The 18,160-nt window shown below is 38.4% G+C and overlaps 1 protein-coding gene across 1 annotated transcript in view; it reads left to right on the top strand.

Moving 5' to 3' along the window:
• Nucleotides 1-8,825: 8,825 nt before the first annotated feature.
• Nucleotides 8,826-18,160, top strand: part of IMPG1 (interphotoreceptor matrix proteoglycan 1) — a 56,888-nt gene continuing 47,553 nt past the window's right edge. Inside the window, exons 1-2 of the mRNA XM_088150340.1 lie at nucleotides 8,826-8,841; nucleotides 9,423-9,656. Of these exons, the coding sequence (XP_088006466.1) occupies nucleotides 8,826-8,841; nucleotides 9,423-9,656 (250 nt within the window). The remainder of the gene's footprint in view (nucleotides 8,842-9,422; nucleotides 9,657-18,160) is intronic.

Raw genomic sequence — 18,160 nt, 5'->3', positions numbered from 1 at the left:
ATTATTCAGCACTGGGCAATGATAAAAAGTTGGCACTCTTCTCCTATTAATAGAATGCTAACATTGAGGGGTGTTGCTGGTTTCAGTTTTACTGTAAAAAGAAAATAGCTGGCCCTGATGTTAAATTAGATAGTGCAAAACATAATGCCTCAAAGAGGTACCCCTGGGAAACAGTGAACACTTCTGTATAGAATTACGAAGAAGAAAATTGGATGTAAATGTTAAGTAATAATGAAAGATCACTGGAGTATGGCAGATGTCTGCCTATCTACAACTGAATTGTAATGACAATGTACAATATTTCCACAGCTGTCTTCAATATGCAGAAAATAGGACAAATGCCTGTGTAAATTAACCTAACTAAGTAAAAGGGCAAAACTATTGTCATCAGTGAATATGTTATAGCAGATATAAGGAATTCAATAAAACCAATATTTTAGTTTAGTTTATTAAATGTCAAATATAAAGAGGTTGTGAATTAAGCATCGATGCTTCTGGAATTTTAAATGTTTATGTTAGGAGAGAAAGAGAGAGGCAACTATATGGAAATGATTTACTATTGCCTTCTTCCATGATATTTTTTTCAATTTCCCATTCTAGTTTATAGCTGTAATGGTTTGTGAGAATGCCCTTGAGAGAGAGAGAGAGAGAGAGAGAGAGAGAGAGAGAAGGAGGAGGAGGAGGAGGAGGAGGAGGAGGAGGAGGAGGAGGAGGAGGAGGAATAGCAGAAGGCTAGGCAATGGTCAGATAAGAGGCAGCTTAGCCCGCAGAAGGAATGGGTGTGTGGAAAATGTCTCAGGAGTGACCCTTCCTAGTTTCTTGGACTGTAAAAGTAAGGAGGGAGAGATTTAACTTCCGATTTGCAAGATTGTGTTAATGTAACCTTACAATAAAGGTAGTGTTATTACTCATGGTTGATGCTTCTTGTCTGGACTACCTCAAAGGGCTGTCAATAGCCTTGCTATTCTTGGATGGTTTCTCATACAAGAACTAACATCTGCCTCTGGGTTTATATGGCAGATGTTAGAGAAAGAGATTGGTCTCACAACTGGCAAAAGGCTGTACAATTAGGTATATAAGAACTGAAATGGGATGGGGTAATTTTTTCTGCATTGTGAAGAATGTTCTTGAATACTATTTTATATATCTCGTGATTCAGGATTCTGGTCAGAATTAACTCTGTTTACATATTGCACAACTGAGCCTTGTTACTAAGTCTAACACCTTTCTGGAGAAAAGGAAACCTCTGATCCAACACTGAATGCTTCCATGGTCAGGATATCAGCTATAGAAGCAGAACAGATGGAAGAGATTGACTTCTTTTCCAACTCTTGGGCAAACTCCATCTGCCTCCCCATAGCTCATGTTGGCTTGAGAAGAAACTCCAGCTACTTTCTTCAAACTGAAAAAAAAAAATGTTACCTTACTTGTGAGCCAATCCTTCAAGCACCCTGCTGCCCAGTTCTCTAAACAACCTACTCCCTTTTTTGCCTTTAAGATCACACTGGTTGAGGAAGCTCCCGCAGTCCCCGCTGGTAGCTAGAGAGGAGGGAGGAAGATTTTTCTTTTTCTCGCATTCTGGTACTGTCAGCCCTACTTTGAGAGACTTTGAGTTAAGCTTCTTTGAAAGTCGAGCAGACAGCAAAGATTTTATAGAAAGCCACACCAAATCCCTTTCAGCAGTTCTAGCCCCCTCCTGCCTGTGTGTGTCTGAGGACCATTTGTATGCCACCTTTGCTAATTCCAGGTGTTCTTTCCTTTAGTAAATTTAGCACAAAAGTCATCCTAGCATGATCTGTGGGAAATCCACTGGTCTGCCCACCATAAACAGTTCACACTGAGTTCTGAAGGTCAGAAATCGGTCCTGGTCTCCTCCAAATTTTTCAGGCAAGCTTCCAACAGAATGAAAAAATACCAGCTGTGCTGCAGGCTGATGCGCTGCTGTGGGTTGAGGCAAAATCTATCCCAACTGTTGTGTTGGCTGCATAATGGCATTTTGCAAATGTGTTATTTATATATCTACTTGCTGATGGTGCTTCAACAATGCTGCAGCAAAGTGCTTGATGGATAGTGGTATGCTCTGAGGATGGGTGGCCATCTCCAGTAACCAAAGTGAGATCTTCTGCCTCTCCAAATAGAGAATAGGAGACTTGCAAGATTGATGTCAGCCCTACGAGGTAGACTAGACGAAGAAATCAATGCCATATAGGCCACAAATACTTTTACTGTAACAGCTCTAGTAACAAAATCTTGCAAGTCTGAATATGCTTCCACCCTCCCTCGCTTTATCATCATGTAAACTAGGAAGTGGCTTGCCTGAGATATTTTCTCAAATTAGTTTCTTGGCCCAGGCTCAAGCCCCACTTATCTGACTGTTGCCTTGGAAGCAGCACTTTCTACTGTCCTTCAAGGCCATTCTCTATTTCCTCTACAGTTACTCACTTGCTGTCAGACCCAAAGTCCCAGTTTTCCTTGGGAAATGCATTTTGCCAAAGGGCTAAGGCAATCTTGGGCAGGGAGGGAGAAAATCTCCTTCCTTATCTCTTGCCACCATTCTAGCACCATGCTATCATTAAGCAAGTTATTTAAAGAAGTGGGAAATTATTCATTTTATTGGGAAGGATAGATTAGGAAATCCGTACCTTGCATTATAATCATATAATAATTTGGAAAGTTCAAAGTTTGAACCCTCAAACTTTGTAGGTGTAAGCCTGATGAATTTCACAGGCATCCTGACTTTCAGGCTCTAATTTGGCCTTCAACCTGAGTGATATTGTTGGTGGAAATACTGGCCTAAATGGTCAGACTCTGCATGGAGGTTCTTAGATTCTTTTGTCTCCTTTCTTTGGACATAAGCACCCAACATAGCATCTCTGGATGTCTACAGGCTCCTCCCTTGATGACCACCACCAGACTCCATACCCACTACTGATTTTTTTTAGGTCTACCCACCCATAAACAATTTCAGTTAGTTGGTGACTCCTGGGTTATGAAGCATGTTTGCTTGTGGAGGAAATAAATGGGAACACCTGCAGAATAGCTGTTCCTCACGTCACAAATCTTAAATAAGCTATCTGAAGATGAGATAATTCAAAGCAGACTCAGTGCGATGTTATATATGTTTCAAAAATTCTGTATGATTTTGCTATTTGGTAAAACTTGTCCTACAAACTAAACTGACAGGATAAAGAGTTTAATTCATATTTTATAAATAGTTTATAAGAGAAAGAACTTGTTCGATAAAGGAGATTAGATATGGGCAACCTGAGGTTCCAGGGTTACATGTGGCCCCCAAACCTCTTTTTATGGCTCCTGGAATCATATCTCACAAAGAAATCTGAAAATGGATAGTTTCCTGCCATTTTGAGGTGAGAAACATTAAAAGAAACAGTAGTATAAGCCCTACAATAGGCTAAACATTATTGAAAAAATAACATCATGCAATGCAAGAAAGTAAAGTTTGGGCACCAGCTTGCTGCATCATCACTCCACCTATTTGGCCTTTGTCCACCCAAAAAAATGTTAAGTGAGGCTTCTCAGACTGAAAGTTTGCCCAGTCCTGTATCAAATTAATGCTGCTCTCAATGTTGTTGTCATAGAAAGTCAGAAAAAGCATTGGCTCTTCTACTAAGAACAGGCACAGACAAATAACTAGTTTTTTTATTTTAATAGAAAAACATAATAGAGGACCCAGGAGCTCTCTGTACTAGTAGCCAGTAACCATTAACGGCTCGGAGTACTTTAGATCCTGCCTCGGCCTGGTAGATGGTCCTGCTGCAGATCTTTGGCCCAGCATTGCCACGTGCATTTGACCTGAGGTTCGATGTGGAAGGATAGACTAAGGAAGCAAAGCTGTGCTGGAACACAGAGAACCGCAACCCAGCACCACCATGTTTCCATATAGTTGTTCCACGTACAGCTGCAAAACACCTGAAGCAAAAAGTTAAATTCACTGTGGGGTGCTGAATTAGAATAAAATATAAGGGATATTATGAGGTCTCTGAAGTCCAAGGTCCGGACAAACAACATAGGAGGTACATCGAAATGCTGGGCCTATAGATGGCAGGATATTATTTGTTTCTTTCAATCGTTGTTATGAATCAGATTTTAGAAATGTGCCAAATAGCCCAGGTTTTTGTCCTTTTCTTCCACTTTTGCCTTACATATTCCATGTTTGTACCTCAAATCTCTCTTCAAATCTCTGCTTTTCAAGCCGGGCATTTTTTTTTTTTTATGAACTAAATAGCTTTATTTAAAAAAAAAAAAAAAAAGACTATCAAAAACATTTCCTATTTTTAATTTGCATTTGTTGAAAATCTTGTCTGATAGCGGGATGATCTGCATTGCCTAGTTAATCTATCACCGGAACAGGACCACAACTCTTGTTTGAGTGCAGAAACAAAAATAGATGATGTCAGCCTTTACTCACCTCTCTCCCGCTGCAGATTTGACCCTTGGATGTATTTCCCTGCAGCAGTTTGAAAACAGACTTTTTCTATTATGTTGCATTTTGGCTGGGGTGTTTTGCTTCCTAACAGGCTAACCCCAGCGGTTCATTGGATGCTTTGCAGAGGAAGAAACACCTCAATGTAACCAATAGTTATCCTCATCTGTTCTAAGTCCACCTGCCTATTATCACTGGAAAATAATGCGGTGATTTAAAAAGCAACATAGTCCATAAAGGGTTGCTGGTTCAAAATCTAGAAGGCCTTTTTTTTTTTAATTACGGCTTTCTTTTCCACAACCAGCTAGTTCTTCCTAGCTAGTTGAAGGCCTTAAAAGAAACAAGTGCAAGATTCCACCATTTCATCGTTTTTCCAAATAATTGAGGTAAAACAGTTTCACACAGTGTGAACCCCTTTTACCTCAAGCAACTGGAAAAACAATGAAATGGTAAGCTGTACTTACTTTTTTTTTAAAAAAACAACATGAAGGCTTTCAGCTACCAGGGAAATCGAGCTAGTTGAAGGACAGAAAATAGTAATTTAAACAAAAGTTTTCTGCCAAGTTTCAAACCTCTTATGTGTTATACAAAACTTTTACCTACTGCGGTGTTTTAGAACTAAGGTTAAGCAAAGGTCTAGAAGTTATGGTTGTGCAAAACACCTAGTAAGAAATGATTTGAAAAAATAAAGGTGGTTTTGTGTCTGCATGTATGTACTGTATATTCTGATGCTTTAACTTTCCAATAGAAGAGAATATCTGTAGCTCAGGGTTGAACTGTGGAGTCCTTGGTGCTCTCTGAGTTTGGTTGTTTGCTTACAGATGTTTCATTACCCAACTAGTTAATATCATCAGTGCAAGTGAGTGTGGGGTTTGCTCCCTGTTAATATACAGTAGCTTGCCCTGCCAATGTTGGTGAGGGTGTGGTTTTCTTCTTGGTAGTTCCTTGATTAGGGCATTGTTTTCTGCTAAATTGTTTGTCTGGTGTTGCTTATCAGGATGTTAGTTGCTGGAGAGGATGTGTTCAGATCTTTTTGTTTCCTTCTTACCTTTTTTATTGTTTCTTTTGATGGTGTGTAAATATGGTTCATCTCTATGTGTCTGTTGATGGGTGACTTGTCTGAATGCCAAGCTTCCAGGAAGTCCCTAGAGTTTTTGGATTTAGCTTGGTTTAGGATGCTCACCATTTCCCAGCTGAAACTATGATTGAGTCTGTCCATGTGTTGTGAGATTAAGGAGTTTTCATTGGGTCTTCTCATTCCTAGTTGGTGTTCATGGATGCGCTCTGCTAGTCTTCGGCCTGTCTGTTGTACATAGTGGCTGTTACACTCCTTACGCTATACTGCATGTTATAGATGACTCCTATTTTTTTGGTGGGGGGACTTTAACTTTGTAAATATGCTGGAACTAGGATAGGAGGAGGAAGACCTAGGTTCTAGTCCTCCCTCAGGTATGGAATCAAACTGGGTGACTTTGGGCCAGGCAATTTTTCTCAGCTGTAACTGGGAAGTCAAAAAAAGTAGACCCTTCCTTATTTTAAGTTCACAGACTGAACAGACAAGGTGCTATTGGGTCATGCCCTTGCACAAGAAGTTCCATGACTTTTTGTCTCTTGGGGATGGGTGGAATTTATAATATATACTTCTATGATATTTTATTACCTATTGACCAACTGGTCATGCACTGCCTCATGCTGCTCAGTAAATAACAAAAATACTGTCAGCCCTTCCAGGTAAGCCAGGTCAGGAAACAGACACGATGAGAAATACTAGAAGTCTCCTTTATGGATATCTAATAACAGAATCTTGAAAACCTGTCAGAGTTTCTCTTCCTCTTCCTCTTATACCAACGAGAATCAAAGCTTGAGTTTCTTTCTGATGCTTTCCCATTTTCCTGGCCTAAGCTCAAGCTTTACTAACAGTTGTCACATGTTTTCTTCAAGACCATCTCTGTGCTCCTCTACAAATACCACAGGAATGTAAACATCTATCTACCAACTTCTACTGGACCAACATGATAGATTATGGCCTATAAACTTTGGATGGAGGGATGGATGGATGGATGGATAGATGGATGGATGGATGGATGGATGATAGAAGCCAGCAGTCAGGAATGAGTATCTTGGAAGTTGTTGTCAAAGTGTCTCAATCCGGATTTGTTTTTCTTAAACTTTTAAAGTTAAGTTGCCATGAATAGAGGACAGGAGCAGCTTAAATGGTATGTGCAGTTGTACACTATGTCTTTTTTTTTTTTTTTCATGTTGCTTGAGGCTTGAAACTAAATTTAGGATGAGGCATAAAAAATAAGGTGATGAATTATCTCATTTTAAAAGACAACTTTTAATATATTGCTGGACATGTCTCTTCTTTCCCTTTTCTTTGTTGGCTAAAGTTCAATTCAGTCAGTTCCAGATTGTCAAGATGAAGTATCTTTCCCTTTTTATTTTCTTTTAATCTATCTAATATGAACTGACATAATAATTAATGTTTATGGCTTGGCTAGAAGCTTAATTTTATAGGAGAAAAAACACTGATGCAAATTTGCAAAGCTCAATTAAATATTTAGCTCTTAATTTTCCTGATACTCTTATTCCCTTATATGCTTGGTCTTTAAAAAAAATTATTTCTTTTCCCTTGATGAATGCAATTTTTTTTCCCAATACAGTTGACATCCATAGTCAGATATCAGTCACCAAACTGTATATATATTGTGGTCTCTTAGCATAATTTTTTCTGTTTCAGAAAGCTTTACAAATACATTTCATCATTTCCTTTTCCTTTTAATCCTGGTTATCTGTGAAATAAGCATATACAAACATATACAGATCTATAAGGAGAATGACATAGTATTTCTGAAGAAACCTGACCACTTCATTTAAAATCAACATTATAATTTTGTTAAACATCAGTGAATAACATTTAAAACATAAGTACTTCACTGACTGTTCATTTATTATCTTCATGAAAATGAAAATGCTTTTTTCAGTCCAATGAAATTCCAAACCTCCAGCATTCCCAGTCTTAGCTTAAGAAAAATAAATTAATTAAAGTGTCCTGTAAAGTTATGTTAGGCATAATATCTAGATTTGATAAATTCACTCACACTAATGACACTGAAAGTTGCCGGCCAGAAATGGTTGATGCTTCAGTGGTTCGAGTCCAGCCTTCATGTTAACAGGGTGAGCTCCTGTTTCCTCCCCAGTTCCTGTCAACCCAACAGTTCGAAAACTCACGTGAGTAGATAAATGGGGACTCTCACTCCGGTGGGAGGAAAAATGCTGGCGGCGCCTTGCAAAAGGGGTCAGGAGCAGTTGCCGGTAAGCGTGAAACCGCGTTCGCCTGAAAAGAGCGCAAAGCAATGGAAACTCCTCCTCCTGCGCTCTCCAGCTGGGCTCTGCTCTAGGAAGGAGGCCATGGCAAACCACTTCCGAAACACCTTGCCTTGAAAACTGCAAGGACTCGTCCAAGCAGTCACTGCAGAGTCGGTAACGACTGAGCGCAGATTAAAAAAAAAAAAATCAACAAATCCTATATTTTCTACAAGAATAGTTTTATCCCATTGTCTCTATATTTTATAATTTTATAAAACAGTTTTTGGAAACATCAGGAAAACAGAAGAAGGAAAGTAACACGTATGTTGACATAGGCATGTAGTGTTTAGAAATCCACTTGTAAGCTCTTCCTTCCAGCTCTCCTAGCATCCTAGAATCATAAGCACGTTCAAATCTTTTTTTTTTAATTTTGCAGTCAAGGTTCATCCCTTAATATTTCCCTATCCCCTCAATTTTATAATTTCTGGCTTGGTTAAAGACCTGGAGAACTCAAAAGTTTGTATGCCCTTTTGTGCATATTGGTTAGTCCTAATAAATAAATTATGCTAAAATGTTGCATGAATTCTATACTAAGTTGCATGAATTATGTACTAATTCCTCCCATGCTCACTGGGAGGTCTGATTATTCCTGTTATTTCATGCAAGTGGACCTTTTCTCTTTGTTGCACTATTTTCCCTTGCCCCCCCCATCATCCCCTGACCTTTCAGTTTCACTCCTCTCTCTATGTTGCCATATTGTAATACTTCATTCTATTCCCCTTCACTGCTGCATTTTCTTGTATCCTCCCAATGGTTCCATCTTCCTGCCCTCAATTTTGGCACTTTCCTTCCTTCCTTCCTTTAAAAATCTGGATCAGACAAAAGTCTATAGTTCTAGCATCCTATTCTTGCATAGGGCACAAGTACAATGCGCTATTTAACTCCCATGCTGCCCTGCCCTATTATCCTCACCCCTCTTTATAAATCCATAGTGGTAACCATTTTTTTTCCTTTTATAAAAGTAAAGCCAGACTTCAGTTGTGCATGTCAAGGTCAGAGACATTCCAGCAAAATGAAGATTGCCAAAGGTTGGCCTTGAACAATCTTTCTGAAAATCATTTTTAAGTTAGAAGAGGCATGGGACTCTGTGGAGGTTGAGTGAATGATCTATGGGTAGGATTAGACTCAGGTGATAACAGGAATGTCTTTCTTTCATCATAGCAAAATGTCTATGCCCATAACCATATGAAGCATAATATGCAGATCTAACAAGAAATAAACAATGTCTCAAGGGTAAATAATTTCCTGTGCCTTGAGTAAGGTTGTCAAGCAGAAGTTGCAAAATGAGGCAACAAACTCCTATGCTCACTGGGAGGTCTGACAGCCATAATCCTACCACATCTGGTTGGTAGTGGGCAAGGAAAGGATGCCTTAAGACTTTGGTGTGGAGAACGGTTCCTTCCTGACTCCATAAATAAATATGAATTGCACTGCACTGATAGGGGAGTAACTTCTTCCTCATGATACAAGCAAATTAAATATAAGGATTTGAGGCATTATTGTTATATCCATGAACTGATCTCTTATTATCATCAGAAGATTAATACACAGGTATAAATAATTCTGCATTGCATTTTATTGATTTGGTTTTGTGTCTTTCCTCTTACAGAAACCCCTAATGAAATTAATCACAACGAAGCCAAACATCTGGCAGATGATTCAGGATCTGAAAAGTCAGAAAACTTGGCAAAGAGGTCTAAAGTATCAACTATTCGGAGAATATTTGATATGGCCAAGCATCGAACCAAGAGATCCTCTTTTATCCCAACTGGAGTGAAGGTTTGCCCTCAAGAATCAGTGAAGCAAATTTTAGCAAGCCACCAAGCTTATTATCGCCTAAGAGGTAAGAAGATACTTCTGTTATCTCCTATCCTTTTTGTATCCTTTATCCAGATCTATGGAACTTTTATTTGCTACTTCTTGCTAGAAATAAATGTCACTATTGTTCTCCAGACAGTGGGGGGCCTTTGGCAAGTCAGTGCAAAATCTACTAATCAAGCTAAAAGGCCTATCTTATTTTTTATTACTTTTTAATCTCCATATGCACAAAGCTTAGGACCAAATTACTTGCAGGAGTGCCTATTTCTGGATAGTGTTTTTGTGCCTTTAGATCTTCAGTGGAGTCCCCTTTACAGATGCCAGTACTGATACATTTAACATCACGGGTAATTTGGCTTTTTATTTTTATTTGTAGGTCCTATGTTATGGAAAAGTGTGCTGTAGGCTGGCCCCCTGATTGTTGTTGTTTAGAAGAGGGCATAAAGTGTATCTTTTTATCTGGGGCTTTTTATTTAGACTTTTGTTGTTGTTGTGATTTTTAATACATCTTTAATATTTTAAAATGTTAGTATACGGAGAGGAAGAAAGGAAAAGGAAGGGAAGGAAGGGAAAGGGAAAAGGGACAAAAACTTACCAAAGCATTATGTCCCTTGTGTACTAATCAAAACAAGACTTACGTACAGCCAGGAGTTGCATAGCACCTCCCAAGACTTTGGGCCTATACCAAAGTTCAAACTATCTGGTAGTTTTTGCCACCTTATTATATTTTTCTTAAGAGAGAGGGAGTATAAATGATAACACCTGGAGATGACTTGGTAGCACCTCTTATCAGAAATTTGATCATAACTTTAGACAGTGGAACCTCTGCCGAGAATACTTTTACTGAAGACAAGCTATCTAAGCAGACACCACCAGGGGATGGTGTGAGGACATATCTGGTCAATAGCCTGGAAGATGACTCTTTGTTTATGAGAACAATGTAACATTGCTCTTAGGCAGTTTTTGTTCCCCCTTCCCTTGCCAACCATTAGGGAGCTGGTATTGTCCACTTTATTTAATGCTTACAAGTAAGAATACAGATAAGAAGCAGACAAGAATGATTAACAATTACAATGATGAAATCAACAAAGCTCTGCTAAGAACTTTCTTTTAAACAGAGGTATGAAGGAATATATAATACATGTCTCAGCCAGCTAAATAACCCTTTCTGCACAGCTATTTCTTGTATGTGCAAAGGAAACATGTAGTCCACATTACTATCTCCTCACCAATCTTGTGTGGTGCCAATAGATCCCTGAAGCCACTAGAAGTCAAGCTTGACTCATAGTTGACTTTACATACTTAAAATTAGTAAATCCAGTCCAAATTTACTAATATTTCCCAGTGATGAAGAGCTTGTCCAAACATAGAAAGAGAGAAGAGTTCTTCAGACTATTGTACAGGGAGAATTGGTGTCCTTCAGGCATGTAGTGTCATAAAAATATACAAAGTATACAGTATTCATTTCCAACTCTTCCAGGTACTTTCCAAATTGTTGATAGATTAAAAAAAAAAAACATTTGCAAACATCAATGAATCATCCAGTACAAAATCAAATGTGAAACAAACTATTTCCAAAATGAAACCACTAGAAGAGATGACTTTATCATATAAACTAATGATACATTTTGAACATTACATCTCCATTAGCTGAACCCAATCATTTGTTTCTTTAAAAATGCATAGGTGTCCTATAGACAATAAATAATCATTATGAAAAATAATAATCTTTATTGAATTTTTATTTTAATTCTATAGAAATGTGGCATCTAGATGTAAACAATTGAATTCTATTGAAATTCATGTACCATATGAGCATTTCATGATAATGTATGGGCTATGTGGTACAATTATTAGATGGATTCATGATTGGCTGAATGACTCATCCAGGGAGTATTCACAAGTGGATCTATATCAGATTTGTGAATAGTATCAAGTGGAGTGCCATAGAGCACTATCCTGGGCTTTGTAGTATTTAACATTTTTATTAATGATTAGGATGAAGGGATTGAGGAGGTGAGCATCAAATTTGTAGATAACACAAAATTAGGAGAAACTGAACACTTTTAGAAATATCTTTCTAAAATTTCTAATATCTTTAGAAAATTTCATCTCAGCTGCAGGCTACTACAGCTTCCCATTAAATGGTCCCTCTACCAATTTGCTTTCCCAGCTTGTTCCCAAATGCCAATTGCTTTTCTTTCTCTGGGTGGGTCTTACTAGTCATACCACAGGGTGTACTATGGGAGTGTCAGGCCCCATAGACAATTGATTATATAAATTACATTAAATGTTTGAATTGGTTGCCATTTTCTTATAAACACTTCCTTACTCATTTGACACATGACTTTGAATATTCCTAAGTAGAGTAACATTTTCCCTGGAAAACAAATGAATAAAACTTATGGTGATTGGCCTATGGGGCCTCTATATTTCAGATATATTTAAAAGTACATACATGGTCTGCACAGCTCTGATCCTGTTGTCCTTCAGGAAATCATTAAAGATCTGGCTTTTTCAACAGGCTCTGGGTCAGAGTGAATTGTAACTCCACTCTGTATATGTTGTTTTGTATTTTTGTTTCTGTGTACAGATGGTTTTTATTTTTCTTTGTTAGCTACGGTATGCCTGTTACAACTTTTATCTGTGTACACCTCTAGAGTTGCTTCAGTGAATGTGATGGCGAAATAAATAAATAAATATACAAAGTTAAATTAAATATATATATACAAACATACAACTTTTAAATAAAAAAATCCTTTCATGTATTTTGCCAGCTTTTCCTCAAAAGTTCTGTTTCAATACTTGCATGTCATTCAGAATATTTGAAACAAATAAAAATAAAATAAAAAATAAAAAAGCTGGCTGGGGAATTCCTGGCCATCTTAAGTTGCCAAGTTTGAGAAACACTGATTGAGATGCTGCTATAGAACATTGCTTTTAGCTGTTGCCTACCCTTTTGGATTACATGGAAAAGTGATTTTAAAAAATCAAGCTTTCCAAACCTAAGTATTATAGTAGGCTTGATTCAACTGCAACATATTTCTTGGACTGATCAGTTCAGTGGATTGTAATATAATACTGCATTCTGGCTAAGATACACTCATCAGGCAGTTTGTTATAATGCTGCATATATATCTACAAGTATTCATTATTTAACAACCTCCTTTAATTCAGCAACAGTAATCTACTATCAGTTCTTTAGTTAATTTAATTAAATTACACATTTTATGAATGTATTTAAAATAAGCACTAGGCAGTCTACAACAATGAAGTAATGCAATCATTATAAAATAAAATGCACATTATAAAAATAAGCACATAAAACAACAATAATCACAAACTAAAAATGACACCAAAACGACAGAATTGGCAAACGTGAATTATATAATGCCGCATGAAGAAGATTGGTCTTGATGCTTTTTCTGAAAGCCCAGAGGATGCACCTCAATTGCAGCTCCGTTCGCAGAGTGTTAAAACAATCAGGGAGGAACATAGGAAGAGTCCTTTTCCTGCCTGCTTCACCAGCAGCCCTCGGTAAATGGCTTCTCCTGCAAGACCCATAGCAGTTAGAATGAGAAAGAGGGTCCCTCTGACAGGCAGCCATCAGCATATGAATATAAACTGATTATGAGAAGATGCACCAAGTAAGCAGCAGCCTGGTTGTGACATTTTGCATAAAGGAATACATAAGTCATGTTTTTCAGCATCTAATTGTGATATAATCAAAGCTTCACTATCCATTGCCAAGTAAGACAGATTCAAGAACAGTGGCAGGCAGCATGTGCAATATCGTTGTAGCAACGTGCTCTTGCTAGTGCTGCAACCTGGATACCCAGGGATAGTACAGGGGTTTCAACCCCCTATTCTTTCCTACAGCCTTCATGAAATCGGTCCAGAAAATCAATATGAATGTTGTGGAATCACATCCTTTTCACATTTAAAACATGGGTACTGTTTCTCCCAAGGATTAGGTCTTTTTCATGGTGGCCTCTGTGTGTCACATGATGGGGATTCTGCACAAATGCAGTAGCCTATTCAGAATATTCATATAGAAAAGCTTTTTCTGGGAATCCTGCCTAGTTTTGTACTGAACTATATAAAAAGGGCATCTTGGTTCTCTAGTAGCTTTTAGCCTGTTCCTTTAACACTGAACTTACTACTTCAAGAATTTTAATGGCACTGAGGGCTCCTCTCTGCAAATGCCATTAAGTACCCAGCTTACTATGGCAGTAAGGACACAGCACCTGAAGGTCACTCTTTATGGCTTAACTGACTTGGAGAAGGCCATGTGGTGGAAATGTGCCCACAAGCCTTTACTAAAAAGGCCTGGCATTATATATCTTGGTATCTGTGTACATCTTGGTGGAAGCAGATCTCATGGTGGTTGATTTGATGGGGAAATTGGGCCCTAATTGAGCTTTTGGAGCTATTTTTAACTCCTTATTTTCAACCCTGGAGGGCCCAGATTATCCCACTATGACCAATACTCAAGAGACAAAGTCAACCCCTCCAGTGTGTTCCCTCAATGAGAGGCTTTGGCAAAACACAAGAAGCTCTTCAAAATTGATTATGATAAGAAAAATAAAAGAGGAAAAATGGCTTTGTTTCTATTGTCTAGCTTGGCTTCTCCAGCATTACTTCCTTTTGTTTCAAATTATCCAATAATCCCAGCAGCACCACTTCTGCTCTTTCTACCTATCAGTATGGCAAGAGGAGAGATGCTAATTTCCAAGCCTCCATCATAAGAGGGATTGATCTTGAATAAATTATTCTGAGATTAAGTCAATCTCTAATTAAGGAAGCTTTACCCACACCTTCACTATCAGAGTCAGGGCAAATCCTTGCCAACAGTGATCTCCTGTCAGCCTTTCATGGTAGGTCAGGTCATGAAACAGACACCACAGCAACTCCAGGAATACCACTTTATTGCTATAGAGTATAATATAGAATCTTGAAAGCCTGTCAGAGTTTCTCTCAGCCCCACCTTGTAGCAGACAAAATCAAGGTGGGGTTATACTGAGTTTCTTTTTCAGGACTAAATTGCCATTTCTCTTCCTTGATGGTTCATTCCTTCCTTCTCCAAGATCATCTCTGTATTCCTTTACACTTCTCCCTCTTGTCCATCCTGACATAATGGTCATTCTAGTCTTATCAGGTACATGTTCTCCAAAGTAGTTATTCAAGAGGTTCTCAGTCACGTTCAACACCAGTTTCATCACATTATACCATTATTTATGCATGGAAACATCCACTGTCTCTGAATTCATCTCATATTTCTCATTGCTCTGTTTATTACTCTCTCTCAAATCTCACCCCAAACTCTAGCAATACAGTACTGACCTTACTACTTGAGGTAATAATTAATAGTCTTTTTTTCCTGGATCATGATGTACTTCTGCTACAATGTCAAACTTCTGCGGGACCGTCTCTTCCCAATTGCATCTACCAATCCCATCAGGTCAGGCAGGAGGGCCACGTTACCCATTTGAGGTACCTTGGTTCAAAAATTGTTGCCTTATGATGCACTGTTTTGACCAGTTGAAGGTTACAGACACAAGAGTTCTAGATGAGATTTTTTAAAACATTCTCCTGTGTTTTATTACATGTAGGTTTTATTGTTTTTAATGGTAATTTAAGATGCCTTTTTTATTATTTTGTTTTTACTGTATGCTACCCAGAGTCCTGTTTGTGAGATAGGTGGCTACATAAATTTGATAAATAAATAAATAAATAAGATTGGATAAGGCTCTGTATCTTTATAGCACTTGCAACAACCTGTAGTTGACTGTGGCTCTGATTCTTCATCAGTATTGCCTACACAGTCTCCTAATGGTGAGGAGCAGGATCAGAGTCCTCTCTGTTCCTTAGAGAAAATTAAGTTATCCTGAATATGGTGTGCTCCTCTCAGTTGGAAGTAATGCAGCTGAAGCAACTAATGCAGGACTGTGTCTTCAGCCTGGTTCAGGGCTCTGTGGGCAGAACACTTTGAATACCTATGCTCCCATTCTTCTCTAGATGGCCAAAGATTCATAGACATACTGTAACTGTATTCTAGGCTTCTGAGAGTTGATGGCCAAATAAAGATTGGATGACTGTGATGATAAGGATTGCTCTTGAAGGGTTGCTGGTGATAAGAAAGAATATAGTCTTTACTATCCACCAGGCAAAAGTCAGAGGGGTTCCAGGAGGCTCTTCTGAATTCAAAATGGTGGATCAAAAGGTGTTGAGTCTTATACTAGGGCTTAGGCTAATTGACATAGAAAGTGGGAACATGGCTGAGCATCCAAAGTATGACAAGCCATTTTTATGTGATATCTGTGGGAGAGGGTGAGAGAAGTTTAGGGGATTGAGGGGATTGAGAATCTGAAAGGGTTTTTTTCCTGTTTTTTTTTTCCTTGCATCTCTTTTCTCCTCCCCCAAGATTTTCAGTCTTATTTGCACACAATTGATAAGATTATATGCATCAAGGAGAAATGAAAGGCAAATCAGGTACCTACAAAACAAAAACTAAAGATAACAAGCAAAACAGAGCTTTATTTTGGAAAAAAAATTAGGGGGCAGTGAAAGGAATTGCAAGGTGAGATTCAAGTCTTCTTTCTCATGTAGTTTAAGGGAAAGGGACAGGCATTCTAAAAATGGCTTCTATGTTTTCTTGTTTAGAATGTGCTGTTTTCACCATCTGGCACTATTTTTCCCCTGCTGTGCCCTCATTTGCCTCCATTTTGAGACTTTTGGAAATTCAATTTAACGTGCATTAAATGGGAAGCAAAGGATTCAGTTACTTTTCACAGAAAAGTATTTCTCCAGCCACAATATTTGATCATCGCTAGTTCCCTCTGCTCAGTGAATCTTGTTAGCAGTCTTCACACAACACACACTGAAAAGGGTAGGGCTTTGATCTCATGGCTGTGGGCACCATCTTGACTTTTTTCACACACCATGCCCCCACAGTCACCCCTGTGTATAATTAATAAAACAATACTACAAGGAAGACTGGCCTACATACAAATATTCGCGAGCTCACCGTTCAACAGTAAGAGCTGGTGGTTTAGAAATGATGGAATGGAGCTGCTCGAGGGCTGTGGCTCAGTCACTTCTGCTTCTCTATGACTGGGTGGACATCATTTCACTGGGATTGTCTTCATAACTGCTTCCTTGAGTTCCTGTAAACTCATGCTGATGTCATCACCAGCATCTAGCATCTAGCCCCCCGTCTTCTGTCAGCCCCCCCCCTTTTTTTTTATTGCCTTCTATTTTGCCAAGCATCAGGATCTTCTCTAATGTGTCCAAAACATTTAAGTCTTAGCTTCATTACATGTGCCTCATTACACATTATTACACATGCCTGGCTTCTTCTTAAGTTTGTTAGTGACAAGTAATATTTTGAGTGAGATGGGCTTTAATACTCACTCTTTGAGTGAGATGGGCAGGGACTAAATTTGAAATGTAAAATAAATAAATATAAATACATTCCTTCCACCCACAGACACCTACAGTAGTTTTAACATTTCTAGGTAAGAGGACCGCATAAAAGAGCATGAGAGTACTGATAAGATCTCAGCCGCTCTGGGAATATTAAGAGCATCCAATCAGAGGTACTATTAATGTAATATTAATTTAGTCTTTTAAATTTTTATTTTGTTAAGTGTCCATTGCATATTTGTTTTTGTTTCGGTGCATCTCCAGCAAATGTATGATCTGTAAAATGTCTGCTTCCCTTTTCAACCAATTCAATACAGGAAAATCGTATTGCTTTTATTTGTTAGGGACAAATTAGTGGGCTTCTGTAGCCTGACTTGCACACTTTCAGTACTTTTGTTAAATATTTGTGTGCATGTTAGCCCTTCTCGCTGTGTTTGTTGTGTTAATTGCATAAGACTCCTAACAAGAGTCCACTCAGCAGAGGGAACAGTTAGAGCTCTTCCTTACAGCCATGAGATCTTAGCCTGCTGTGTGTTGGTTCAGAAGCCTCTTCCCAGGCTTATTAGCTTTGTCATTTGTATGTGTTTGGTGCTATTTACCCAAATGAGACGGCAGAAGCCAGCAGCTTCCCAGAGCCATAAGGGATATCATTTCCCATCATGGCTACTATCCTGCTATTCCGTTTAGTTATTCATCCCCAGGAAAGAACAGTTAAACTTTTAACCAATTAGTACAAATACACCCGAGGGGAAAGCTGTTTCCATGGGGACTCTGCTTAAATCAAACCAGACTTTCTTTCTGTAGAAATTTACTGGGAGAAATAAATGAAGGAGGGATTCACAGATGATGCTAAGCCATAGTTTGTAAATTATGCTTTCTTGGACAATCTAGAAACAAGGCAGAATCAGTCTTGTAGAGGAGCAAAATGTGTACAGTTTGTTTGTCAGTTTCTAGTTTGTTTTTCCCTCCTTTTTAAAACTAACCTAAATAGCACATGAACTAGAAAACAGTAAATCAATCATATAACCTTGTTCACACATCGTACTATGCAACAGATGCAATCAATATGGCAACAGCAAAGCATGGTTTCTAAAGGTAGTTTCC

This window comes from Python bivittatus, unplaced genomic scaffold (genome assembly GCF_059951505.1).
Source record: "Python bivittatus isolate LINGU-HERP-01145 unplaced genomic scaffold, Pbiv_v1 ctg000020_np1212, whole genome shotgun sequence".
Classification (NCBI taxonomy): Eukaryota; Metazoa; Chordata; class Lepidosauria; order Squamata; family Pythonidae; genus Python; species Python bivittatus.
The sequence above is the reverse complement of the archived record's forward strand: the minus strand, read 5'-3'. Positions and strand labels throughout refer to the sequence as shown.